Source organism: Xiphias gladius, chromosome 12, assembly GCF_016859285.1.
Source record: "Xiphias gladius isolate SHS-SW01 ecotype Sanya breed wild chromosome 12, ASM1685928v1, whole genome shotgun sequence".
NCBI lineage: Eukaryota > Metazoa > Chordata > Actinopteri > Istiophoriformes > Xiphiidae > Xiphias > Xiphias gladius.
Genome location: NC_053411.1, coordinates 6793060 through 6820585, shown reverse-complemented (window position 1 = coordinate 6820585; position 27526 = coordinate 6793060). Strand labels below are relative to the sequence as shown.

Here is a 27526-nt window from a genome sequence, read left to right as displayed (position 1 = left end):
CATCTGGTTTCATCCTTTGTTTTTTATCCCTCTCCTTTCTCTTTCTCTCTCATCTCGTCTGCTCTCATGTATGTTTCAACGCTTCTCATCAGATATTTATGTTCTGGTCAAAATTGGGGCCTGCCATAGAAATCCAAGCTGTTTGAAGAATGTCACAACACACAGGCAAATTCTGTCTCAGAGGCTTACTGTGTTGTTTGTTTGTTGATTGGAGATTAGGACCATTAGTTTGGGGTCCGTTTTCCTCTTTTGTCTCCCCTTAATACAGGTTTAAGGCTGTTTGAAGTCACCCTATTCCACACTGTCTTACAGTACATGTTGATTTGCTCCAGTTACTCATTGAAGCTATTTGGTGTTTACGGTGAGCAAAATATTCACACCCAAGACCTTGTGATTTTTATGGCTGTACAATTTCATCAAATACAAATGTAATATCTATGTAAATACATCTTGTGCATTATTTTTTACACATTTCCCCCAAATTCTGAAAATATTTGCTGTGGTTTGAAACAGTGGGATCTCCACCATGTCCTTCCACTTAGGGCATTTTAATTGGGGGCGATTTTTTAAACGCTGGAATACAAGCTGGCCCCAGATTTAGTATGTTATTTATTGTGATGAACTGATTAAACAAAAATGAATTTAGGAATATGCGACAAATAAGTGCAATACTGAAATAATGAAGGTCCTGGAACCGTATCTTGACACAGATGTCCTCCTTGAGGCCAGATCTGGTAATAAAGCAGAACCCATCTTACAGCCATTATCACTATGTTAGAATGGAATGTACAATTTGACGGATACGATCTTTAACTTAGTGGTGCATATTCTTGAACTAATTTTCAATCAAATTAGCACAAACCACTTGACACACTAAGCCTGGAGCTTTTAGGGCCCCTGGAGTTTTCAGGCCATGGGCTGGTTGCCCAGTTTGACACACTACAATTTAAAATAAAGTGACGTGGGTTTAGACAATATTTGGCTTCACAGCATGAGTTTGTAATGGCTGACCCAATGGTGGAGTGCTGCTAGAGAAAGAATGTAATTAATGGGGGTTCTTCACAAATATAGACAATCTGCTTTGTGTGTGATGGCACCTTGGTTAGGTTGACCAACATTAGCAGCTCAAGGTGAGAGGAGCCTTTAAGCAGTGAGACATATCGCCATGCCAACTGCTGCCAAGCCTGCATGCAGCTGACCGCTAAATTCACCATCCAGGGTGCCAACAGTTAGTCTTACCAAATGTCCTCATCCTATGTTCCTTCCTCTCTTCCTCCTGCCCTATTTGTTTTATTTCCCTCCCTCTGGCCATCATTTGCTCCTGTTCTCCCCCCCACACATCCACCTGCCCTTTCCTCTCCCTCATGTCCTTTCTCCCAGCGATTCATCTGTCTCTCTGTCCCCTGACTCTGCCTGTGTGTCTCGCCCCCCCCCCCCGCCATCCATTTGGTTTCTCCCTCTCTCTTTCTCTCCTACATTTTCATTTACTGCCTGTACCTGGACCTATTCATCTTCCTCTGACACCCTCACTCTCCTTCTGTGTCCCCTTCATCTATCTGTCTTTTATCTGTCACTCACAATACCTGCACAATACCTCCAAGTGTTTTTATAACCTGGAGGTGGTGAGAGGTTTTTATCATTTACCATCAGGGGAAATTAGAGTGAGGAAAGTGAATGAGCCACAAATAATATTACTGTGCATCATGTGATACTGTAATATACCGTATGTGAATTATAAAAGTTAATGTAATTGACCATACAATTTCCAAGCTGCTTGTTGTACCTGTTTATGATATGATAACATAAAACCAACACGATAAAATCAGCAATTTATTCTTGTATGAACTAGAGATTTTTGAATTATAAGGTGCAAGTGTTCTTTAAATATAACAATATTTCTTTTGGAGGAATAGTCAAAAAGGGTTTGGGGGTTAGAGAGAGAGATCTAGTGTTTCAAGTCATAGATTTCAATCCAACAAACTGATCCAACAGACTGATCTTCTCTTCTCCGAAATCATCTCACCCTCGCAAAAAGAGATTATAATCTTCGAAAAAATTCCCATAAAATGTTTTTCGGTCTGGTGCTAGATAGGTTGCATTCAATGTGTTTGTCAGAGGTTTCTTTGCTGAAAATCGCTGCCTGCTGTGAAACTATGCTGATGAGAGCGGTGAGAGTGAACCAAAACAATGAGCAAAAAGACAAAGTCGGACAACAATTCTTTATGAGTTCATCCCAATGTGCAACCCCTTTCACATTATAGTAATTGACCTGTTGTTTATATAAAAATATTGATTGGTGCAGCTTTAAGTACTGTGTAAAATAAGGTAAAATCTATATTCCAACTTTATATACTCTTTCTCCCTTGGTTCCTCTTTCTTGCTCCGTCTTTGTGCCTCCACTAATCTGCATCTCACCTTCATCCTTTCTTATCAGTCTCTACTCTTTTAATTCACTCTCTCTTTGCAGCCTCATTCAATATGCACTTCAATGAATCAGTGCACTCTCAAGCACACAACTCAGGATATTTGTTTGTTCATGTATCCTCTCTCCTTCACATGCATATCTCTCTCTCCAGTTTACCCTTCAGCTGCTATTCTCCCCTATACAGTATTTGTATTTATTGACCACTAAAACTGAAAGTTACCTCTACACTAACTTTATTGGCAATTTATTTATGGCGCGGTAAAGAAATCAATGATCACAAGCCACGGAGTAAAATAATAACAGGTTACAAAAAAGTGTAGGTGTGTGTGTGCGCATACAGTGTACATGTGTGCATTTAAAGTCTGTCCTATACTGATGCTAAAAAGGCCAAACTTTCATAAATTTTCCTTTACTCTCCCAAACAAACTTTGTTCAAACTTAATTTGCTATTAACCTTTACTCATAGAAACACACAGAGAAGAAAAAAAAGGAACAATTAACTTAAAGGAAAGAAGGATGCAGGAGAATGATGACGAAGTGAAGGGTGATAAAGATGGAGGGCAAATGATAAAGCGGTAAGAAGAAGCGATACAGCAAAGGACAGAGCAGACGAGGTGAGAAGAAATGGATGGGTGAACAATAAGATGCCGAAGGATGATATCTCATCCTGTAAAATGAAGAGGGAGACAGAAGAAATATCTACAAAGATTAATAAAGGAGAGGAAGGCTAGAGTGATGGACGGATGGATGTTGAGGAATGAGGGGCAGATTGGGGCATGATAATAAGATGGGGATGGAGAAAGTTGGGGGCAAATAAAGGAAGAGAGAATGATGATAGAGCGAGAGAATAAGGGAAACAAGGGAGCCAGAAAGATGAAAGAGATGATGAGTTAAAAGTGTCATATGGAGAAAAGAAGAACTGTGCTGGAAAGAGTACTGAAAGGGAGGTTGAGAGATGTGAGCTGAGATGGAGAGCTTGTGTGAGTCACATTGTCTCCTCCGCAAGCTATTAGTGATTTAATCACTCTGACATTAGTGTGTGTGTGTGTGTGTGTGTGTGTGTGTGTGTGTGTGTGTGTGTGTGTGTGTGTGTGTGTGTATCATACCAAATTACCCTGAGCTAGCGCAGTCAGGAACGGGCTCATCACTCTTCCGCAGAAGCAAGCATTCATCATGTCAGAGTCAAGTTTCTCAGTCTCTGGGCTGAGACCTAGAAAAGGTCCCAGGTTCTCACGGGTGGGTCTCCACTAGACTGTTGTAAGCTTTTACTAATCTATATACTGAGACTGATATTAGCAGTGTCATAAACCTCAAAACTGATCTAATATGACAGAGTTGCGGTGATACAGCAGAAAAACACGATACATTTTAGACTTTAAAACTGAACTTGTAGTATAATTCCAGTCAATAGGCCTATTAACACCCACATTTAAAATTGCAAAATTTTACAGCAAAATCAATTCATTTTAATGGAGTTGCCAAGATCAGTGGATTCCAATAGCAGACTGTCTTAACAGAGCTGACCTATGAGGGAACGGAGAGCTCGACCAAATGGAAGAAGCTATTGTAGCTTATGAGCTGTGTGTCATCATCCACTTTTATTTATGCTCCTCTGTTGAAGTATAAATTGTTCCGTTAGCAACTGCGCTAGCTCTTTGCTAACAGTCCGGAGCTTTTTAGCTCAGAGACCTTTTTTTTCCTCTTCAAATCAAAAACAAATCTTTATCTGTCTCATATATCATTATACGTAAGTACAGTTTGTAATGAAATGCTACATTCCCATGGTGATAGATTGTGCGACAGAAATTACTGACAAAATGTGGTGCTGGTGTGTGCAGAAAACAAGAGCAATTTTAAAAATGTTAGGAATATTAAATATATGTCAAAAGGTTTAATAAACCGCAATAAAAAGACAGTCAGTAAACTGAGATGAGCATGAATGAGCGGTCGCGACGTCGAAAAGAAAATCCACCTTACTAACCAAATTCTTTACAGAATGAAAATGATTTAAGATCCTGAAGTCCAAAATTTAAGAGGGAATTAGAGAGAAAAGCCTGAGGAGCTACTGTGGCTGACTAGCACTAGCATGTCCCAACTGGCTAGCATGTTTGCCATTAGCTCACCAGCTAGTAGTAGTTTACTAACTAGAACTGTGAGTAGTCCTTCCATCACCAAGGTCTGAGATGCAAATAATTTGTGAAGACACACGGATGAATTCTGCTGTGCCACTTTGTGCTGTCACCAGGCCTTAAAGATAGATTACAGAATCAAAACCAGATTTTGAAGGTTGCTACCTAAATGTAATCCAGAGTGATTAATTTCTCACAAATCTTTTCCGCTTATCAATTTACTTCAGAAGCTGAGTGGAACACAGTGTAGATATTTTAGTTATTTTGGTGCCAAAATACAGCTATGGAATAAAAGCTCTGTGAATGAAAGACTGTTGAAATTGTTATTATCATCACCTACACAAAATAGGAAATTATTTTATTGAAATCCAACACCCTTTCTGCTTGCTACACAGACTGTTTTCACCTCTTCTTGCAATGAGACTATTTCTCTTATTTGCTGTAAAATCTGACCAGTGTTTCTCTTGTTTACTGGACGAGAGTTTAGTAATCCCTGCCATGGAACAGTCTGAGGCTGCATTATCATTTCACTTCACTTCATTAGTTTGATACTATCATCAGAGCAGTATCCAATCATGCACAAACAGTGGTCACTGCTCTGAATAAATTTAACAATGCCCTCCGACAAATCAGAGGGTGAATTGTTGAGTAATATGAGGCCATGCAGACATCATGTCAGAAAAGGCGATCAAAGCAACATTGGAGATAAAACAGCAAACAGACTTTTCTTCAGGATGTGAATTGATAGAAGACAAAGGTGTGAATAAAACAGCTGGAAAGTTCAGAGGTAAATGGACTGCACTTACATTAAAACTTTTCTAGTCTTATCGACCACTCAAAGCGCTTTAAGCTACTGCCACATTCACCCATTCCCACTGGAATCGGAGCCACTGGAATTTTATATTTGAATTTGTGAACCTGAAAAAGAAATTTCTGAAATTGAAAAAAACTTCAAATCACATTTTGGAGAATTCAAAGAGAGGAATTCTAATCACATAACTTCAGAGAGATTGTTTTCTAAAAGTCAGATATTTCAACACTGTAAATTCAGTGGTATTTGACATTCAACACTAAGTATTCAGTTTTGAATATGTTTCAAAATTCATCATTCAGTCCGTTGTAAGATCCAAATTTTCTCACCTTCCCTAAAGCAGCCACTGATTGGCCTCTGCACTACATATTACACTGTCTACCTCCTGGATTGCATTAAGGAACAAAGAAGAAGGGGGGCGCTGTTCTTCCAGCACTTTCAGTCTCTTTCAATGGCAGATGGTGGAGGGAATGCCAAACAACGTCCAACATGTTTATCCTCTTTGTAGGAAAAAAAAGAAACCTAGCACACACCGCGGAAACATTGGATTTATGGGAAACCAAGTTTTTCAAAACGAAGAGCAGTGGTGTGAAACAGAGGCTGGCAGTCATTGCAAAACTGGAAAAGGAATAATCCCAGGATGGTATAATTAATTTAATGAATTCATAAAAGGCCTGACACGTTCCAAGTCCAACCCTTTACATACACGCAGCAGTTAATATAGTCAGTCTGCTGAGAAAGTTTTTAAAAACTTGAAGTCAGACTAAATAAATGGAGAAGTGGCACCCCAGCTGACCCACCCTGGAGCTTCTACTGCGGCCTCATTGGTCAGTGAACAGAGCACTGAGGCCTTTAATGTGGTCTCGGTGTGGCAGGGTGGGGGCCAGTGGAACAGGGAGGCCCGGGGCAGATGGGGAGCAGGGAGGAGAGGGGGGTATAGGAGGTTTTTCTAACCAATGCTGAGGCTCTAATCATGGGCATGGAAGGGCAGGGGACCAGCAGCCTGTTGCGGCAGCTCACGGTAGGTCTCTGAGCCATGATTACAGGGTGTGTGCAGTCCACGGGGGTTTGATCACAGGGGTTCGTTGGCAGCAGTCAGCGTGTGCATGTGCCTCTGCGTGTATGTGTGTGTGTGTGTGAGCGCAGCATTCTGACCATAGGGTGTGTTTGTGCAAGAGTGTGTTTGCTTGGCAGAGAAAATTGCTGGGACTGCAGGGCTAAAAAAACAACCACGGGGCTAAGAGGGACTAAAAGAGAACAGAAACAGGCAGTGACAGGGATGCTAAATGGAAGAATTGTACAACAAAGAAACAGAGGCATGGAGGGAAAGAGCAAACAACAACATGAGGGGTAAAAAAGCAGACAGGCAGTCACAGGTACAGGCAGCAAAGTCATTTCAACTTCAGAGCTGCTTCAACTGAAAGCTGTTTTGTATTTTAGCACCGCAGATCTCCATCTTTCAATACACCTGTCTAAACCACAAATATAAAATCCTTATATGCAACTTTTAGTGTCAGGTTGTTGGCTTCATCTTAGAACCACAAATCAATAGACTGTGTGGGTATGTGTGTGTGTGAGGCTGTAGTATGGAGAAAAATGTCAATAGGCAAACAAAAGACAGCTGCCACATTGATTTTAATACACAGCTGGAACATAATACACACAGGCCTGCTCACATGAAGAGAAGCACACACACAGAAGAGCTTCTAAAGTTGTTAAAGATGTTGACTTAAGGTACTTAACTTTGACTGCTCTGACATTAGAGGAGATGAAGAGAAGGGTGAGGAGGGGGTGAAGAGAGAGATTAGAGACGGAGGAGAAACAAGAGGAGGCAAGAAAGAGAGAGAGGCTGGTTTTAATTTTTATTTTTCTCTCCTCTCCGTCTGGCTCTGTCACATTTTCCATCTTTATCTCTTTCTGTCCTCTGTCTTTCTCTCCGTCAGGCAGACCATGACTATGCCAAAATGTGATTTGCTCTTTTGCTCTTCTGAATCTTCATAATCCAATTTGCCAATGAATGATTTTATTTTATTAATTGAAGAACAAACAATGGACGCATATCTCATACATATGCACACACACACACACACACACACACACACACACACACACACACACACACACACACACACACACACACACACACACACACACACACACACACACATACAGTCACAGTGGTAGATGTTTTAGAATCTAACAAGAGATGTTACAGAAATTCAATGAAGAATGAAATGAATGAGAGAGAGAAATAATGGGGATTATAAAAATATTTAAACTCTGAGTGCAGATACATAGCAGCAGAAAAACAAATCCTTAGAAGAAAACCACAAATCAAAAAACAACGCTCTTTTTTTTTTACTCCTATAATTTTTCCCTTTTATTCTTTCCCTTTTTTTCTATTTTTCTGTCCCTTTCTTTTGTCTCTTCTTTGTTGTGCTTACAATGGTAGGGAGGGATCAAAAGTTGCTAAGGCAACAAACAGAGAGAAGAATAAAAAATTAAACCCTGTCATCCTTAGGGAGACAGAGGAATCCTGACGTCCTTTGGCAGAACGAAGAGAAGAGGTGAAATGGAGGGAGGAAGAGAAGCCGAAAGGGAAGCTGAAAGTGTTTATCTGCCCATTAGCAGGTTGCTGAAAGGATGTGCAGTGTGTTGAATAGACGAGAAGACGTCAGAGGGAAAAATGCTACTGCCAAGTGTGAAAACAGTCCTGACATGCATAATAAATACTGAATGTTCCTACTTACTGTTTAATGTTATACAAAGCTTCAAGAGTCCTTTTTGTATAGTACTATACTTTCTATACTAGCTCGAGCTTAGACTGTAAAACTGTACTGATGAGTAGGTTTTAATGATGGAATTCTCCATGCAATATGATAAATAGGTGTAACTCATACATTAGCTAAGTGCTGCGATAGACAGTGTATAACTGAAAGGACAAAACACATGGCTCAATAATAGCTAACAAAATTGGACAAAAAAAGTAAAAAACTTAAATACATACTGTCTCAGACACATGGCACAGGACCTTTTTCTACCCAGTACTGAAAAACCTAAGTTTTAAGAAGATAATATTCAAACTGTAAAGCAGATAAACCAAAGTGTATTATTTTAGGTGTAACACCACCTGAATTAACTTTCGAAAAAGACCAGTAAGTATATATTGTAGGATCTTCAGAATTGCAGCTTTGATTCAAATAACTAGAAACTGGATGAAACCCACTCCACCAGTAATGAGGTCCACAGATAAACAATATAGACAGGTATGTCATTAGACTAGGGCAGATATATGAATGACATAATGGGGTATAGCCTAGAGAAGAAGCACAAGTAATGGAATAGACACATGATTAATTAAATCACACCAAAAAGTTGGTCATTCCATTGCTCATATCGACTTTAATAAAGCTGGAGTATTTATTTTAAATTCACTATTAACACTGCTGTTGTTGTATTCCCTTTGGAAATACCATTGCATTGTATGTTTCCCCCTTCTTTTTTATATGTACGGTATCTAAGTATGTAGGATGGTTTCTCTTTCTTATATGATTGTCTTTTCCTTTTTTATGTTAAAGCAAAGAAGTCTGAGACCACTTAAGTGAATATAGGTGTAAATACTGCAAGGTTTCACAAATAAAATAGAAACAATCTAATTTTTTCTTGCAGTAAAGTATACCGTATAAAAAATGCTGCAATCCTGCCTTTCCACATATTTTCTGCAAATAAAAATTCTCTAACAAACAGCAACATCAATAACACTGCACCTTGGAATTGCAAGATATATTACCAGAGTCTGTTTTTAACCGTGTTAAGGGGTTTGTAGGTGGATACTTTATAATACCAAGCCTGCTGCATAAATATACCTAGCAGGAAGCAGTATGCATACGGTGTTTGTGACAACCCTCCCCCACCGTGTGTTTAATGCAAACATCCTTATAATAACATGTTTCTTTTGATTGGTTAATTGTATTATTACCCATGATGCACAGCACCTATGCTGTTTTATTCTGGTGTCAGTCACATATGGTAAACAACACATGCTGAGACTTTCAACACATTGAGGAAAAAGTAGAAGCTGCTGTCTGAAACCTGAAATATGATGATAAACCAGAGTCGTGTGGTGACAGATAGGCAAGCACAGCCGAAGAACCAACCACACCCCCCCATAGTAATCTTCAAAATATATGCCCCTAACAGACAATGACACACTCCAGTGACAATGCAGAGTCCTGTATTTTCCTGCCTCAATATTCCTTCTCAAACTTCTCAAACCTACTGCAGATCTTGCACATATTAACAGAAAAGAAAAGATAGTAATATGATAACTTAAAAGGAGGACAGAATGAAAAGGCTTGGGTATTATGTTACATGGCCAACTGTAAATATGTAAATTGAATTAATATGTCTGTGAAGGCTTCCCTTACAAAAGGAGTTATTAAAAGCTGCTCCACAATACACCCTAACTCCTCATCACCACACAAGTTGACCAAGCGGATTAGTCAGACAACTTATACCGTTTTGAGATGATAAATCACAGTGTAGTTTACTTGTTTACTTTACTTGTTTACTTGCTACTGCTGCCTCTTAACGCTCAGGAAGAAAAGATTCTTGAAGCAATTTTCTAATGCGCGAGTACATTTTCCACACACATCTGCGTATGTGTATAATATTGTGTGTAATATCATAACTAATCTCAGAGCGGTGGAAGGCGAGTGACGGGCAGCTTGACAGGCACAGATGTTTATAGCTAGCTGCAGCTGGTCACCCGTCAAAGAACTCGGGATTATCCATAATGCGCATGCATGCACACCCCACTGCTGCCCCCCCTCTGCTTGAAAAGCCCCAGGATTTGTCAACGGGACACGGCCATGACCATCAAAATGACAGAAATGATGGGTGCTACGGATGGTAGTCAACCTAGCTACCAGAGGCAATAGCCTACTGTGGCCACAAGAGGGCAGTAAATTAGAAGATGAATGCAAACAAGCAATATTTAGGTCTATTTTAGCTTTAACTGGTCGAGCCCTGTTTACCCTGCTTGTCCTGATGGCACACCACTGTGATAAACAGTTTATTAAGCAGTGTGCTGATAAGAAAGAAGGGGGGGGCACAATGTGCAGACACGCTGATTGTTTCGAGAATGCTAAAGATGCTAAAGTGTGTGTGTGTGTGTGTGTGTGTGTGTGTGTGTGTGTGTGTGTGTGTGCGCGCACAGGGGTAAGCAGAAGAGGTGATGTGACACTCAACAAAAATAACTGTGTGGAAATATAGTGTGTGCTGTTGGCACACACACAAACACACACACACACACACACATGCACCAGCAGCAAAGAGCAAGCTGAGACACTCAAACAAACATGAATGCATCTGTATGTACATGTGCAGAACGACACACACTTGAAAACACACAAACTCTTACGCACACATACAGCACACAACTCTTGGGGATTTGGAGTTCAAAGGATGTTTTATTTTGGGAACAGCTTTGGGTTAGTCACCCTACTTTGGTGACAGACGGAGAAACAGGTTGCAAATATCAAACACTATACAAGCTCTGTGACACACGCACACACTCACCCACACACACAGTACACACAAACACACACAGACTCACACTCTCATTTCCCTCATATTTTCTGCGTCTCTCACTTAATTCCAAGAAACATTTTGCCAAAGGGAGAATGTGTTGTTTAAAACTTGCTGACTTCTCCTTCACCAGCAGCTAATGTATGATCACAGCTCCTCTGACAGCTTTGTCAAAAACACTAAGATGCTGTCTTTGGGCTTCATTAACACATAACACAACATGGCAGGACACTCGGATTAGAGTGGATAAAACTCAATATCTCGAAGTGGTAATTTAGCTGGTGCACTTCAGAAAAGAAAATAACAGATTTTTTGTCACGAGGGGAAGGTTGGCTGTTAAATTGTGTTGTTGTCTGTACTGCATGATGAGGTATCTCCAGTTGCCCATTCATAGCTTAGCAGCCATAACTAGGCACAGCCGGCCATGGAGGTCTGCATGGGGCTGTAGTTAGAGCTAAACTGAGCATATGAAGAGTGTGAATGTACCTGTATTTTTGTTAGTCTTTCCAAATCCAAATAAACAAGAGCAAAACTGTAAGGAATGGATTAAAAGTGTGTAACTGCTCTGGGATAAGCTGCAACCTTAGCATGCCTGGCTAACTAGTTTACTAGTTAAGGTGTATTTACATTAAAGCAGTAAAGCAAGGGTTTTGCACTGCACGTTCATTGTGGTTCAGTGCAAGATTTACCCCTCTGAAACTCCCAGGGGCACTTTACTACATGGTGCCACCCTAGCTACAATGCTAATGTTACCAGCAGTATATCGCTATGTTTCAGAGACTCAAACAAAGTTTTTGCAACAGTCTTGGTAGCTGCATCTGCATGCTATATCCTCAAGTTCAGTTTTAGGAACATAGTATGCTTGTTAAATGCAGCATAATTTGTAAGATGTCATATTAGAAATTTTTTAGTGTTTAAAAACATTTATATTCCAAAAAAAGTTGGAGGTGGTTTGTCGTGTAGTCAGTGCATGCACACACTCATATATTCACACATACACAGACACAGGGCAAGGCAGTAATTGAACAGGCGTCGACACAATTTGGTGGTAACACCTGTTTGAAATTTATAATGAGCAGCCAGGGGAGACCACCACACACACACACACAGTCATACACACACAGTCACACACACACACACACACACACACACACACACACACACACACACACACACACACACACACACACACACACACACACAGTTGTCTGTGTCTTGGCTGTGGCCCTGCGCTGAGTTGCAGGTCAGAGAAAGGCTAAGAATAAATTGGCCCTGCTGAGCTCTCTCATACATCCCCTTAGTACACACACACTGTTCACGTTATCTTTGACGTCTGCACACACATGCTCTCTGATTAAAAGACTTACAAATAGAGAGAGAAAACAGAGACAGCACTGCAGACAGAAAAGGAGACAGAGAAAACATCAGGAGAGACTCGTAGGCTCCACTGGCAAACAATAGCGAGATAAATAAAAGAAGCAGTAACTGCCTGAACAGAGAGAGAATTAACTAATTCCTGCAGTATTTAATGGCCGTCCACAGAGTGAATAAATATAGATGCACTGTGCTGTATATGTATACTGTACATGTAATTTCCCACAGAGTGACACTAAATAAATTCCAATCGAGTGAGAAAATAACATTAACATACACTGACTGTAAGTCACCACTTTTCCATTAAGGGAAAGTGGTCTCAGACCCACTGTACTTAGACACATTCATTTACTCCCTCTCTCCATCACCTGTGCTCTTGCTTCATCATTGAGTCATGAAACACAGACATCTTCCTGTCTCTTCTCCGTATACTTCGCTCTACAGCTCTATATTCCTCTCTCTTTCCCTTTTCCCTCCACTCCCTTTTCCCTTGCATGTGCAGTTAAAGACTGCCTATGAAAAAACATTTTCTCTGTGGGAATTAATGTCCACTACTATCTGTGCTTTAAGACATTTGCATACCAGTTTTCATGCTAAATTGCATACAATGCAATTTAGCATTGTATTTCCATAAAGTTTTACTCACAAGAGACAGATTTTTAAAAAGGAAGGGTTTAATTTAAAGAAGAAAAAATGAGATATCCTGACTTGTTACTATTATGGATCAAATTCCAGAAATCATAGACTACACTAACCATCATGCAACGCAGCACCATCTTTTCCCTAGTCCCTCCCTGTCTGGTAAACACCCAGGACACTGTTTCCCGATAACATTGGATGTTATAAGTTAAGAGCATTTTCTAAGAGTGTTTCTGAACGCTCTTAAATTTCTAAACAGGTTTCCCAAAGCAGTATTGAGAACATTCACGTTCTGTGCGAAGATGATGCAATACATGAAATGTTGTCAATGACACAAAGAAGTGTTTTATACTTGGAATTGTTCTGTTTGAATACAAAGCTTTATGTGCAGTAAACAGTCCACAGCTTTCCGCTTGCTGCTCTTAATCATCCGTTTTCATGTAAACGTTTGATTGATTTAGCCGCTGCTCAAAAGAGAACATACTGTACGGAAGCTGAAAATATGCTATCAGGAAAGTAGGAAAGTAGGACAGTTACAACAGAAATTTGTGTGCATGTTAGTCTAGCTCTATTTTCTTATTTTCTAATTTAAACATCAGTCGTTTTTACATCAGGCGTAACAATGGAATTTAAAAAATAAATTTAAAATTTTTTTAATAAGACATAATTTTGATTCCTTCTGCAGTTTCTGGAGCTTGTCAAGATGTGCTTAGCCACCTACGATTCAGTGGGAGGCACTCATCCATCTACGATCATTTCTTGTCTCAGTACGGTGCTTTTGGGTAACACCTCTAAAGCTTAAGAATGTCTGTAAAATTGATTTTACAATCATCTTAGCCTTAAGATGCTTTTGGGAAACAGGGCCCAGGGCTTTCAAAGTGGATGTCTGGAGTCATTATCCCAGGTTTTATGTTATACATTTGTATTCTCCAAGTTCAAACTGAAATAACCCTGCTGACATCACTATGACATCATCTGGGTAATTTTCTATGATTTGACAAAGCTCCTCCAGAGCCACAGAAGATACTATACAGCTGTCTTCACAGGCCAAGTAGTACTCCCCAAAACCAGTAAACTGACTTTTATGTCTAAATATGATGGAGCGCCCCCTTACATACACATTTCAGCAAGCATCCACCTTGCTGAAGTAGAAATGAGCAAGATGTCAAATCCATATCAGCTCCAGGGAGCACTCAGCTGAAACCTTACCTCTGACGAATGGAAGCAAAAGAAACTGAGAACTGAGGTTAGATGTCCTTTTTCCTTCTCCACTTCCTTTTCCTCTCCTCTGTTCTTGTCAGTTCAGCTCCGGTGCCTTTCAGATTTTCCCCAAGAATGTTCAGCAGCACCTGGCTCAACCCCCCCCCCCCCAGCTCCCTCCCACTGCCCACCTCGCTCAGCCCATTCTAAATTACTTTTGCCACTTTATGGTTTTATCAAACTTTTAGGTAAGCTCAGTTCAACAGACAAAATAATGCAGCAAATAGACAAAAAGGGTAAACAAAACTATGTTTGAGTGAAGATAGACATACTGTATGAGGGACAAGATAGAACGGAGGGAATGTCTGGGTGCTGATCCAGCTCAATTAAATTACTTGCCAGTAAGTCCCTCTTCTCTTAGTAAAGAGTTCGACAGAGATGGAGGGATGAGGAGAGGGGTAAAATAAAGGAGGAGGAAGAGGTTTAGAAAAGGGAGAGGAGGTTAGAAAGAGAAACTGGAGGAAGCTAAAAGGTGCCACATAGAGGGAGAGGAGGACAAAGGGGCAGGAAAAGTCTGACAGTGTAAATAAGTAAAGGTGAAAGCAGAGGGGAGGAGGATGCAAATGAAGAGGAGTCGAGGCTGTGCAGTAGCGAGGGATAAGGCAGGCAGGAGAGACATGAGATAACAGGGAGGTGAGGGTAGAGGAGAAGGGGAAGAAGGGAGAGATCAAAATGCCTGGAAGAAAACCTAAAAATGTACCAACAGAAAAAAGAAAGAAAGTGGCTATACATAGCAAATTCAAGGTCAATGAACAGAGGAAATTTAATGAGGCAAAGACAGAAAGGAGTGAAAAAGGAGAGATGCAGTGAGGAAAGATGCAAACGAGTGCAGCAGATAAAAGCAGGTTTACATTAGTGTAGAAGAGGAGGAAATTTTTTTGACAAGGGGCTCAAAGGGGCAATAATGAAAAGAGGAGAGAAAACACAGAGGGCTAGCAGCGAGAAAAGACATGAAAAAATAAAGAGGGAGAGATATTATGAGAGAGTGCAGATTGAACAAGTGGAAGTGAGAGAGGAGATAACAGAGAGATGACAATAAAAAGAGGGATAAATATATATAAAGAAAGAGCTTGTGGGGTATTGATAATGAGGGGGTTAGTATGCCACCTTAAGCCCAAAGTCAAGAACTGATTGGACTTGTCATGAAACAGGAGTGGATGGATGGATGGACTGGCTGAGTGGATACATACAGTATGTCTGGTTGTAAGACAAAGAGAAAGAAGGTACAATCTAGAAAGAAAAGAAGGTACAAACACAGATGAGCATTGACAGGTGAAGAGAGGGAGAGCACACAAGAAATTAAGATTGAAGGATAAACGGAGCGCTGAAGAAAAGGTGGACTAGGGAGGGAATCAACAGGAGAAACGGATCAATATGTCGGTGGGGTTTCCCCCCCCCCACATCCCTCACTCCCTCTCCTCACACTTCTTTACATGGAAACATCAGATTATCGACCCATTCCCTCCTTTCCTCCAATGTCACTTCGCTTATCCAGCTTTTCCAAAGCAACATCTCCAAAGCCCCTCGTGTCTTTCCTTCAGCATCTGACACCAACTATCCATTTCCTCCATTCCTCCTCATCTCACTGTCTTTTGGGATTTTCCAAAAAGATGTAAAAATCCCATCAATGTGAGCCAACAGGATGGGGAAAGTGGAGCAAAATTAATGTGTTAGTAGTGGAGTGTAGTAGAATACCTTGAAAACACCTCTCAAGCATTCTAAAACTTTTCTTGTCCTGTTTGTGCAAGTTATTTCTAGCGAGACAAATTTATGCAGCTGAACCATGACCATGAAATCTCTGAAATTATATTGCACCCAAGGCATATTAACATTCAGTGGAACTCTTATGTTACAATAGACAGGGACAATGGCTAAATAGCCACACTAGAGTATGCTAAAGTATTTAACACTCTAAGGCCATGCTAGCAACTCTGTGAGGCTAAGATTCGCTTTAAAATGTGTACAATGTTCACCATGTTAGTCTAGCATGTTAGCATGCTTACATTTGCCAATTAGCACTAAACTCAGTACAGCTGAGGCTGAGGAGAATAGCATTTGTTTTGCAGGTATTTCTAATCATCCAGTCCATCAAGGTTGTTGAGATACTTCAGCCTAGACCAAAATGGTGGACCAACCGACAGACCAACTGACTGACATTGCCATACTAAGGACCACGCCACAACTGTAGCTAAAAAACAAAATAAAAACAAAAAACAAAACAAATGAGCAGTAATTTATGTGCATGTTATTTTAGCTCTTTTACAAGTTTTGACAAAATGTATTTTTAACCTTAACCTGTGCTGAAGAAACTTGTCATACATCCAGTATTGCATTTTTTCTGCATCAAATGATCAACAGCTGTCCATCAGTTTTTTTAAATATGTTGAATCCACTGTGTGTACACATACTTTTTAGCTCTGAGTATTGCTTCTGCTGAAAGTGGGTGTAGTGTCCCAATCAAAAGGTAAGACCTATTCAAAGTTTCAGCACTAATAATTCACATCCAGCAGAGGAATATGCGTATAGTTGCTTACTGTTTGCTCTTGACCCACAAAGTTACAATCTCTTTGGGTTAAAATATCTCTATAATCCTTTTGTACCAAACACAACAACAGCAGTTTAGGTTTCAACTAATCTAATCTGCTGCAAATCTCAGCTCCATTCACATCAGCCTTATATTTAGTTTCCTGTACTGACACACCAGCAACGGACTATTACTGAGCTACCAGAGGGCAGCGTTGATCCTGCAGAATATCTATCTTTATCTCTCTCCCTCTGTAGCTCCCCCTCACTCCTCTCTCATCTCTTCCTGACCTCACTGTGACTAGCAGCAGAGATTGCATCACTGATAGTACATCATTTTGCACGAACACACACACACGTACACATAAACACGCACACTCACACGCACACGCACACGCACAGACATCCAAATACACACTGCCCTTGTAGTGACACTCCTACCTAGAGGCTGGCTGGTATCAGATGGCAAGCTTCTGGTCCATGAAACCATTAACTGAATTTTTTGTCTGGAACACGCACACAGTTGTACTCATCTCCGCTTGTGAAGACCCTCATTGACATGATGCATTCCCTAGTCCCAAACCATCATAGAGTACATACCTAGACCCAGCCCTTAACCATAAAGTTATTATTATACTTGCAAGGATACTCACTGGCATAACTACGCTGACTATCCCCAATGTCATAATACTTGTGCAAAAATCAATGATCAGATTTCCTAACTCTAACCCTGTTTTTAACCTTGTCAGTCAAACAGCATCTTGAGGAAGTGGGAACCGAGCAAAATGTCCTCACTTTGCATGAACATTCCCACTCTTACCATCTAAAACTGAAATTTGTCCCCATACAAATAGATATACAAGACCTCACACACTCTCTCTCTCTCTCTCTCACATACACACACACACACACACACACACACACACACACACACACACACACACACACACAAAGCACTTGCTTTATAGGCCCCCGGAGGGCGCTGAGTAAAACTGCATTCCCAAACCCTTTATGTATTGGTCAATTTAACACTGCTAACATCAGCATATTAAAAATGCATGTGCCTAAGGACGCAAGAGCAGTTTTGCGAGTGTGTATGTGTGTGCAAGCATTTCAATGCAGATTAGCCTACGTTACAGAGTGGCAATATTATACTGTTATCTACCTAATAGAGCTATTTATTCCGTGAATGCGTGTTAAACACTCAGTTAACCTGCACAGCAATTTTTGAATGGGAGTCATTCACACAGAAAGGAAACAGAGAGAGGAATTTGTCGTTGGCAATCCAAAAAGATGTCACCTTTTGGTACTACAAAAAACATCTTTGTGAGAAATGGAAGGAATATAACAGGATTTTCTGGGAAGTTGCCTGGTGGTCAACTTTGTCAGTCTAGCACCCATCCCAGTACCCCAAACAAAGTGGGTAAAAAGTATTGAGCAGATTGTACTGAAACACAATGATAGTCGAGACATGTGACTGCTCAATTATGGAACAACCTGGGAAATCATGCAAATGACTTGGCTATGATATTAGAAAGTATTTAGTCTACATATTGGAAATGGAGAGATATAACGTTTCCTCCTTTGTGGAGGAATTCAAATGTACAAAAGGGGCTTTGGACATTCTCAAATGTGCATCAATAGCAGCTGAAATAATAGTTACTGCCGACATCTCCGTACTCACATAGTCTCATCGTTCTGAAACTCCAGCTTGCCAGCAACCAGTTCGTAGTCCTCCCCTCCCTTAGCGGTGCCATCCAGGGTTCGATAGGGGACGGCTACCAGGCCTCGGGCGCCCGAGGTCCTGAGCACCTTCACCTCCATCACGCCTACGCTCTCACTCACCTTCTGACTTGCACTCTCAAAGGTAAAGATGCCTGAGAAAGAAAGAAAAAGAAGAAATAAGAAAGAAAGAGAATAAATTACTTCACAGGGGAGAACCACTAGAAAGACTTGAAAGATGATGTTGATAAACACCTCCGCTCCCACTTACTAGCTTGCTCTCCAAGGTGTATGGTACATATAGTGAGAGGATAATAAATTACCACCCACTCTGTCTTGATAAAAGATAAGAAGCATTAGGTAAACGCCCACCCTGCACTCACTATCCTGCACTTTCATTCTCTTTGGATGTTATCAAAATCCTGTAGATGAAAAAGGGGAGTGGGGACTGGAACTTTTTAAACCCTCCTAAGATACTTTTTTGTAGATATCCCGGGAGTACATGCTGTAGCTAAGCGACACATTCATGTGGATTTAACACAAAGCTGAAGCAAATGCACGTTGCTGGGGTTCACACATTTCTATCTGATCTACATATTATAAAAATGAATAGAGAACCAGTTCTTAACATCTATCTGAGCGTCTGACGTGTTGTCAGTTTTGCAGGTCCCAGCTTGAACAGAGGGTTAAAGTCAAGCTGAATTTCTTTTTTTTTAAAGTCGTTGTTTTGAATTGTGTACTTATTTGGTCAAAATTATAATTATTAAAATTAAAAAAAAATTTTTTTTATATAAAATTTTTCTGGAGTGACAGCACCCCCTATATTAGTGTTCTTGATGGGGTGTGAATTTTTGGTACCACAGACAAGGTCAGTACTGGTAATTTGATTTAAAAACATTAAAAAATAGTTTGTAATATCACTTCAGTTCCAACATCCCTAGTACTACTCTATGTCTTGATTCGATTTAAGTTATTAGTTCCACGAAGGACATGCAGTTCCTTCAACGTTATTAATGGGTTCCTCTCACCTGCGTGATCGTCATCATAGATGGTCACTGTGGCTGTGTGGTTGTCACCCAGCACGGCTTTGGGGGTGACACTAGCATCCAGAGGGACGGTGCCGATCTCAGGATAACCAACCACTCGAGGGTTACTGAGGTGGACGTAGAAATATTCATCTTCCTCAAAGATGTCGTCATCAATCACTCCGACTGTGATCTCTGGTAAAAGGATTGTTATTTTAGGATGCTGATTTTAGTAAAGATTAGTTCATGGTGCCATTCGGAATAATAATTAATAATAAACCTTAAAATCATATTTATCATTGAAGCCAGCAGGAAAAAAAAAATCTGCCTCAGGTGCTTCCGTTGACCTCTGCTATTTGAGCCTCAGTCTCAATGACATGTTTTTTGAAAATATGTCATGAATTATCGCTGTCACTGTCGTTCTTACCTTTAACGTTCTCTCCAGGCTTGAACAGCAGTGTTCCCTCAGCAAACTCATAATCGGAACCCGCATTTGCTGTACCGTCCTCTGTGCGATAATCCACCTGGGGACGGTAGCAACACAGAGAGATGGGAGGTGGGGGTGAGACAAGGGCCAGCGAGAGAGCGAAAAAGAGCAATCAAAGATGAAACAGAAGTGAACAGATACGAAAAGGGAAGATAAATACAAAGGGAGAGGAAGAACGCAGAAAACAGAGAAGAAGAGAGAGGTAGAGGAAGACGGCAAAAAAAATAGAGGAGATGGGAACAGAGGGTGAGAGAGAACAAGAAAAACAGCTTCATTAAACTGAGCCCTCTGGTCAGATACAGTCTGATAATAAAGACTTTGAACATAGTACAACAAAACTTTCCCTGTATCCTCTCCTTTCTCTCTGTCCTCTCACCATCTGCCCGGTTTATTAACCCACTCCATCCTATACAGAGGCTAAAAAACCTACCTACATTACTCATAGTCAGATAAGAGTGATCCGATTCTGTCACCTTTTATATAAAAGTGGAAGAAATTAAAAAATCCAAAAAAAAGATACAGATTACTTCAAAAACCATCTGTGGCTGTTTGTAGGCAAAGCTGAATAAGTGACTCAGTGCTGGTGGTGCTATTGTAGAAGGCCATCCACACAGTGAAAGCATGAGGAAGGAGTATGAGGAGTACATCTGCTCTGATATGTTTTATTATGGTATGGATGGTATTGTAGGAATAATCCAAAATTAAAGCTAATGTTGCTCAATGTCTGTTGGATGTGTATATAAGCAACTGTGTTTTTGAACAAGGCAGCTATATTTGCTTAAAGGATGATAATGTGTCAGCGTTGTGTTTACAGTTTGTTTCCGCTGCCTACAAGAAGCTAAAAAATCAGTTAGTGTGGGTTTATGTTTGTAGTTTGTAGTTAGCCATTCTAGATACATATATTGTAGTACTTTTTTAAAATGGCTCCCTTGTGCGTTTAGCTATTAAGAAGATAAATCTCTGTGTAGATTTCCTTGAGCTTTGTTTCAGTGCATTAAAATATCTGGGACTGTGACTAGATTCTTTTCATCATATCAACAAGTTGTCCATCAAGTACAAGTAGCCTCTTTGAGAAATCATGCTTGGTGAACATAATTTTTTCATCTTTAATGCGTTGCTCTGACTCCATGCCTGCAGAGCCTTATTGTAGGCTAAATAGGCCAATAGACCTAACAAAGTCAGCCTTCAGTAGACGGCAGACTGAGGCCACGCCATCAGCATACCTCTACAAGGAACACTGATGTTGCATCATAGTTTAACACAGAGAAGAATAGAAGAGAGACAGCTTTGCAAAGCCCTTGTAGTAATAGTGAGCAGTTCATACCCTCCAATGACACAGGCTCTCTGCAGGAGACTTGAAAGGAAATCTCTTATTCACAGTATCAGGCTACCATTCAGCCCTAGATCAATGAGCCTTTGTAAAAAGAGATATATATATATTTGAGTTAAAGCTCAAAGAAAAGCTGACATCTAAAAATCTAGAAAGTGTTTTCTATTGTGTCTCCCAGTTCTCCCGCGTTCTCCTCTCATCACCCACTTCTTTCCCTTTACCAGCATCCAACCAGAAAAGAGAACAAGGCTCTAGAGGTGAGAACATGATTTGAGTAAGATCAGACCAAAACTAGGAAAAGTGCCAACGATACGAGTGCACTCAGTCCAGATAAGATTGCTGTTTCCTCTGTTGCCTGCTTCTGTCTGACTGAGTGTCTCCTGGCATCTCTCCCTCACACACACACAAGCACACGTTCCTATACATATTTTAATTCCCCGTTTTCTGAACAATCTACTGTCTTGCATTCATTCCACACACACCTTGACGGTAACTCCGGGGTCTCCTCCATGTCTGGCGACGGTCAGTTTCAGGGAGCCACAGTTTTCGAAGCACTGGTACAAGGAGGGTTCAAACTCCATCCTGACGGTGTGAGGGTCGTCCTCCTGGGCCTGGGTCTCATGGCTGCTCACCACCTGCGAAAAAAAACCCACTCCTTATCAGATGCAATGTGTTCTCTTGCTGTAAATTTCAGGTTAAATGGAGAGTGGAGCAATATTGTGTGTGCGTCTGACCTTGCGGGCCTGGTCGGCGGCGTGCTTCTTGAGGATGTTGCCAGCTCCGATCATCATCCTGGTTGCCTGGATACGGTAGAACGCTCTGCTCTTCTGCTGCTGCATCAGGACCTGATAAAAAAAAACAGTCAATTAACAAAGTGATCTATTGTATCTATCATGTCAATTTATAACTGTTTCCCAGATTCGTCCTGCTTTTATAAAAGGTTTCACTTTTCAACTGTCAGCTGGAATTTAAAGGTTAAGCAGTGAATCTCCCATGGGAAATTCCTCTTATGCCTCCACAGGGATGTTTGAGGTCAAAGGTTAACTACAGATTCCCTGTGTTAATTAAGGATACTTCAAAAGGTGGGATGCTTGACATTTGAACCCAGATCCTGCACTTGAAGATGAGGGATGTGTATTTCCCTGGTGTTTGTCGTGTTTGAGCTTCAAAAAGCTTGAACTTTTTGTGTTTTCTGACAGATACATTGCCAAGTAAGACAATATAAATGAGTACATAATCGACAAAGAGTGATTTGACATTGTAGCCACCCACTTTCTTTAAGATTAACCTATTCGTAACACACCAGACTGTAGTTGTCTGGCTCTCCTAGTTGCAAACTTTAGAGCTAATGAGCCTCATCGATCAATGCTTGATGTTTTCAGTAAAACTGTATGGGTGACTGGCAATTTAATATCCTAACAATCCACCAAATTGAAAAATGAACAAATTGACCACTCAAAAAGTGGAGCTCATTAGATTAAATGTGGCGTCAGAGCAGGGAACACTGCACTTTATTCAAATTTAAAGGAAGTGAGCCGGCAATTCTACCACTGAATCCTCATAAAATCTGCATCTCTTTACATGGAAAGTTGTCATTGTTGGTTTGATTAAAAACTTGATCTTTTTTTGTTGAGCAATTTGGTCTCACTTAATGAAAATTCCACTTCATACAACATACATATAACACACACATACAACACATACAATACATTGAACCCACTAACATGAAAGTGGTATCGCTCTTCTCAACTTACTCTTGGCACAAAAGTGATTAAGAATATTTCCCTAAATATCCAACTATTCCTTCAAAAATATATACCCAGCATTAATACACTTACACAGCTAGCGTGTGTATACGTGCACATGTAACCACACTCCTTCTTACCTGATAATTAGCCATCTCGATCAGCTGTTCCATGTCTTTATCCGGGTGCCTTTGCTTCAGCTCCTTCAGTGTCCTCGCCATGTCCCTCCTGGCCTCGTCCTCCTCGTCCTTTGCTCCTCCCTCTTCCATCATCCCTCCATCCATGCCGCTGTGACAGTTCAATGCCAGCTGTCCATCCAACTCCAGCATGTCCATCTTCGTGAACCCACCCGGACCCAGCACTACTCCCCCTCCCCCTCCGTCCATGCCTCCTATCCCTCCGTCAGCCCCTCCCTCAGTCTCAATGATGATGCCACGGTTCTTGTCGGCACGGTAACGCTTGCGGACATACTTGTAGAATAGGAGGCGGCGGTCAGCCACCCAGGCCTGGACCACACAGAGGGGGAAGTAGAGGAAGGTTAGCACCGCCTCCCATACCTAGAGGAGAGAAGAGACAGGATTAACACTTTTTTTCCTTCCTTCCTTCCTTTACTTCCTTTACCTTCCCAGCAACTCATCTTTCTCGTTTCCTCAAACTTTCCTCCCTTAACAGCTTTGATTTCTTTCCATCCTCACCTCCACCACTCCAGGCGAGAAGACACTCAGAATTAAGTAGAGCCAGATGTAGGCAAAGATACTCCATGCTGCCGTGACGAAAAATACTCGAAGGTGTTTGATTTTGCGCGTCTCTCCGTCGGGAACCACGTACACACACAGGGCGATGATGATGAACATGTTGAAGGCAGCACTGCCCACAATGGTGCTGGGCCCCAGTGCGCCAGCCTCGAAATTGTGACCGCACACCTATAGGTGGGGTGAAAATCAAATTACAGTGTTCCCGTTACTTTCTTTATCAGTTAATCTAATATGTAACCACCACCTCATATTGTACCAACCTCAATAACTGACAGCAGTATCTCTGGGGCACTAGAACCCAAGGCCATTAGAGTGAGATTAGAAACTGTCTCATTCCAGATCCTGACCGTGGCCGTGGTGGTCTCACCATTGGGCTTCTTTATGGTGATCTCCTTCTCTTGGGAGGTTATGACCTGGAGAGGAGAGGAGATGAGAAGAGAGGAGAGGAGAGGAAAAAAGAAAAGAAAAGAAAAGAAAAGAAAAGAAAAGAAAAGATATAAGATAAGAGATAAGATAAGATATAAGATAAGATAAGAAACGGCACAAAAGGAAACAAAAGGCAACAAAAAGAAAGGAAAGAAGAAGAGGCATCAAAAGAAAGGGTAAGGCGAGGCACAAGGAAAAGAAACCAAAGAAAAAGCAAAGGAAAGGAAATGAAAGGGAAAAGGGAAAGGAGAGGAAAGTGATAAGGGATAGAAGGGAAAAAAGGATATATAGTAATGGTAATGGAGTACGCAGCCAAAAAAAGGAAAGGAAAGAAAGAAAAGGAAAGGAAAGGAAAGGAAAGGAAAGGAAAGGAATGGAAAGGAAAGGAAAGGAAAGGAAAGGATGGTAGAGGAGGCACCAAAATTATGCTGTTTGTCTATGTGTTTGTTTTGTTTTGTTTATTTTACAAAGATGCCACAGAGCTTTCAAACTTGTCATTTTAAATAGGATCCATTGTATTTCCCCTAACTGATGATGACAGGTGACAACTAATATGGGTACTATATACTGTATAACTACATTAATCTACTACAAGGTCATGTAATATTGTGGAGAAACTCATAATGGAACAGGTAAATAATACAGTAAGTGTGTGGTTATTAATGTGTTGCCTACCTCTATAGAAGACATGAATCGGTCCGCTATAATGCTCATGCCCAGGAACATGTAGATGAGTGCTACAAAGTAAACAATGGCCCGTGCCACTTTGTCCCCTACAGAGGGGTTCTGAGGGTTCCACACGGGCAGCACTACTCCTGAAATTGAAAATCAAATAGAGTTTTACAGCAAAAGATCACAAGCAATATTTAGTTGCAACAATCTTCTGTAATAACCTCCCTAATCTCTCCCTCTCTGATCTTGTATAGGCTGTCACTGTGGGCATTTTGGAAAAAGCTCGGTGGCAGTACAACCTGATAAAGGACTATAATAAGTGGGGGATTTTCTATATGGTCCCATTTGTTCTACTGAAACTTACTGAAATGGATCAATAGGCTCTAGTTTCAGGGCATTAAATTGGCTAAAGCAGCAGATATCTCACCAGTGGTACTTTTTTGCTTGGGAGGCAATGAAGCACTGTCACCTTTGTATGGTGTGGCATTCCTGATGTGGCTGTTTTATGAATATTCTGTTTACACTGTTTAGCTTTAATTAGTGCATCAGCACCTTGTAGTTTGCAAATAAATCTCTTTCCTGGTATTTTCAGAGCCTTTGGACAGGTCGCACAGATTAAGCTGGCAAAATATGCTCCAATAAAAGCCAGGAGGTAATGCTATTTTAGAAATTAAGGAATAATTAAGGAAGACTAATTTACTGGTACAACATGAGAAATATACTTAAGCTCTATGGAGTTAAGATGTGGAGCAAATCCAAAGTATGTCACTATATGATTTGATAAAGAAAAAATATATATATTTTAAAATCTTATAGTAAGTCATCAAAGGAATACCATATTATAGAGCTTTAGCTGATCCTTAGGCTTTATATCTGAATATAAAGTTTTCTGCTGCTGTTCTATATGGGATAAATAATGCAACCTAGACAATAGAGGCTGTCAAATCTGCAGGATACTGTCACTAACTAATTATAAATGCCTTAATGCGGTCACGCCATATAATTCAATACATGTACTGTACTCCGTTATAACATAAACATAAAAATCGATGATGAATTTCATGTTTAATTATTGTTTCCTAAATAAGAGGAAATGGAATTTATTGAATAAGCCGCTTTGGAAATGAAACACTGAAAGGGAGCCAATTTGAAAGTGAAGGAAAGATCGTATTAGATGTAGTGTTTCCCCTAAGATTAGGCTGTATGCTGTGTTTTTGTATGACATCCGCTGTTTATTAATGGTGAACTTTACTGATTTTAAATTAAGTGTTTGTCATATCAGTAGCTTACATTGGTTGGTACACAGATAAGGCTTTTAACTTTTTCCTCTACCTAACCCAAGCTGTACTTTGTGAAAGGCTTAGTTACAGAAATCTCTCCTATGTAATTGTGTTAATCCCACCCTATCTGCATTAAACTGCAGCGTGCTCACGGATAAGACCGACCCACCTTCCTGACAGGCGTCTCCACTAGCTGAACAGTTTTTCTCAGATGAACCTGCGTGGACCGATCCAGGACATGACAGGAGCAGAAGGAAAGAGAGGAAGAAGAAGAGGAGGGATGAGGGGAGGTGGGAGGGGCGGAGGGAGGTGAGAGAGGATGGAGGCACAGACATGGCTGCTGGAGCCATTTCTGCCGATGCAGCCGGGCGTTCACTGGACTCTACTGGGTTCTACTGGGTCGGCTCAGTGTAGGGTGACGTCCGAATCCTGGAGTTAAACAGAGAAAGGGTGGATACATTAGGAGAGATGTTAATCAACATTTCAATCACACCACTTAGGGAACTTTCTAATGAACTACTTTGATTGGATTTAACTGCATTCATTATAAAAACACAAGTCTTCATTTTCAGTAGACCTCAATAGAACGTGGTTGCAAAGTGCTTTAGGGTGAATTAAAAACCGATCAAATGAACCATTGTAAATGATGATATGCTATAAATGTAGCCAGCGTCTCTCGTGATAAAGTTAAACTAATAAAGTCTGTTATAAAGCTGAAGTAGATGTAGCAGGCCTTAACTTCTCAGGAGACTAGATAAATCAATAGGAGCCTGTTTTTTAGCTGGACCACAGAACACGCAGTAGTAACACATTACTCTATTTGTAATGTTGACATTAGAGATTTAGAATTGTTTTTAATTTAGCTTTAGTTAGATAGACCGCATGGTATAAACTGTCTCGTGCAAGGCTAGTTTTGTGCCAGGCCTTCCTTCCCTTAAATGTGAACGGAGAACTCTTGAAATCGATTGTGATAACAGATAACAAATGTAAAAATGGAGCTTGGTTGATGTAATCCAGGCAAAGGGAAAAGGCTTGGTTTTATAATTCATGGAAGGGCACATTGAAGCTAACTGGAGTCATGGCTCCAGAATATTAGTATGAACCATTGGTGCTAAGTTTTCATGGTAGAAAAAAAATCCAAATATCCACAGGAACCTCCCAAACCTCTCCCACAACATACTCAACTTCTCAGCTGTCTATCCGAATGCTGAGCATGTCCCACATATTCATAATTATGACAAAATCTGGTTAACTCATTACTTTATTCTTTTAAAGACACAGTATACAGTGAATAGAGTGTAAGGTTGGATGCAGATGTTCCTGCTCCCCTAATC

At 40.6% G+C, this 27526-nt stretch overlaps 1 protein-coding gene across 7 annotated transcripts in view; it reads right to left on the bottom strand.

Moving 5' to 3' along the window:
* Positions 1–24994, bottom strand: part of slc8a4b (solute carrier family 8 member 4b) — a 47345-nt gene extending 22351 nt beyond the window's left edge. For all 7 annotated transcript variants that reach the window (XM_040141000.1, XM_040141001.1, XM_040140999.1 and 4 more), the window contains exons 1-9: positions 24916–24994; positions 24075–24227; positions 23755–23982; positions 23200–23616; positions 22049–22159; positions 21797–21949; positions 19925–20021; positions 19501–19692; positions 18435–18627 (exon numbers count right to left, since the gene is read on the bottom strand). In XM_040141000.1, coding sequence (XP_039996934.1) covers positions 18435–18627; positions 19501–19692; positions 19925–20021; positions 21797–21949; positions 22049–22159; positions 23200–23616; positions 23755–23982; positions 24075–24227; positions 24916–24966 — 1595 coding nt within the window. In that variant the 5' untranslated portion in view covers positions 24967–24994. The remainder of the gene's footprint in view (positions 1–18434; positions 18628–19500; positions 19693–19924; positions 20022–21796; positions 21950–22048; positions 22160–23199; positions 23617–23754; positions 23983–24074; positions 24228–24915) is intronic.
* Positions 24995–27526: the final 2532 nt, after the last annotated feature.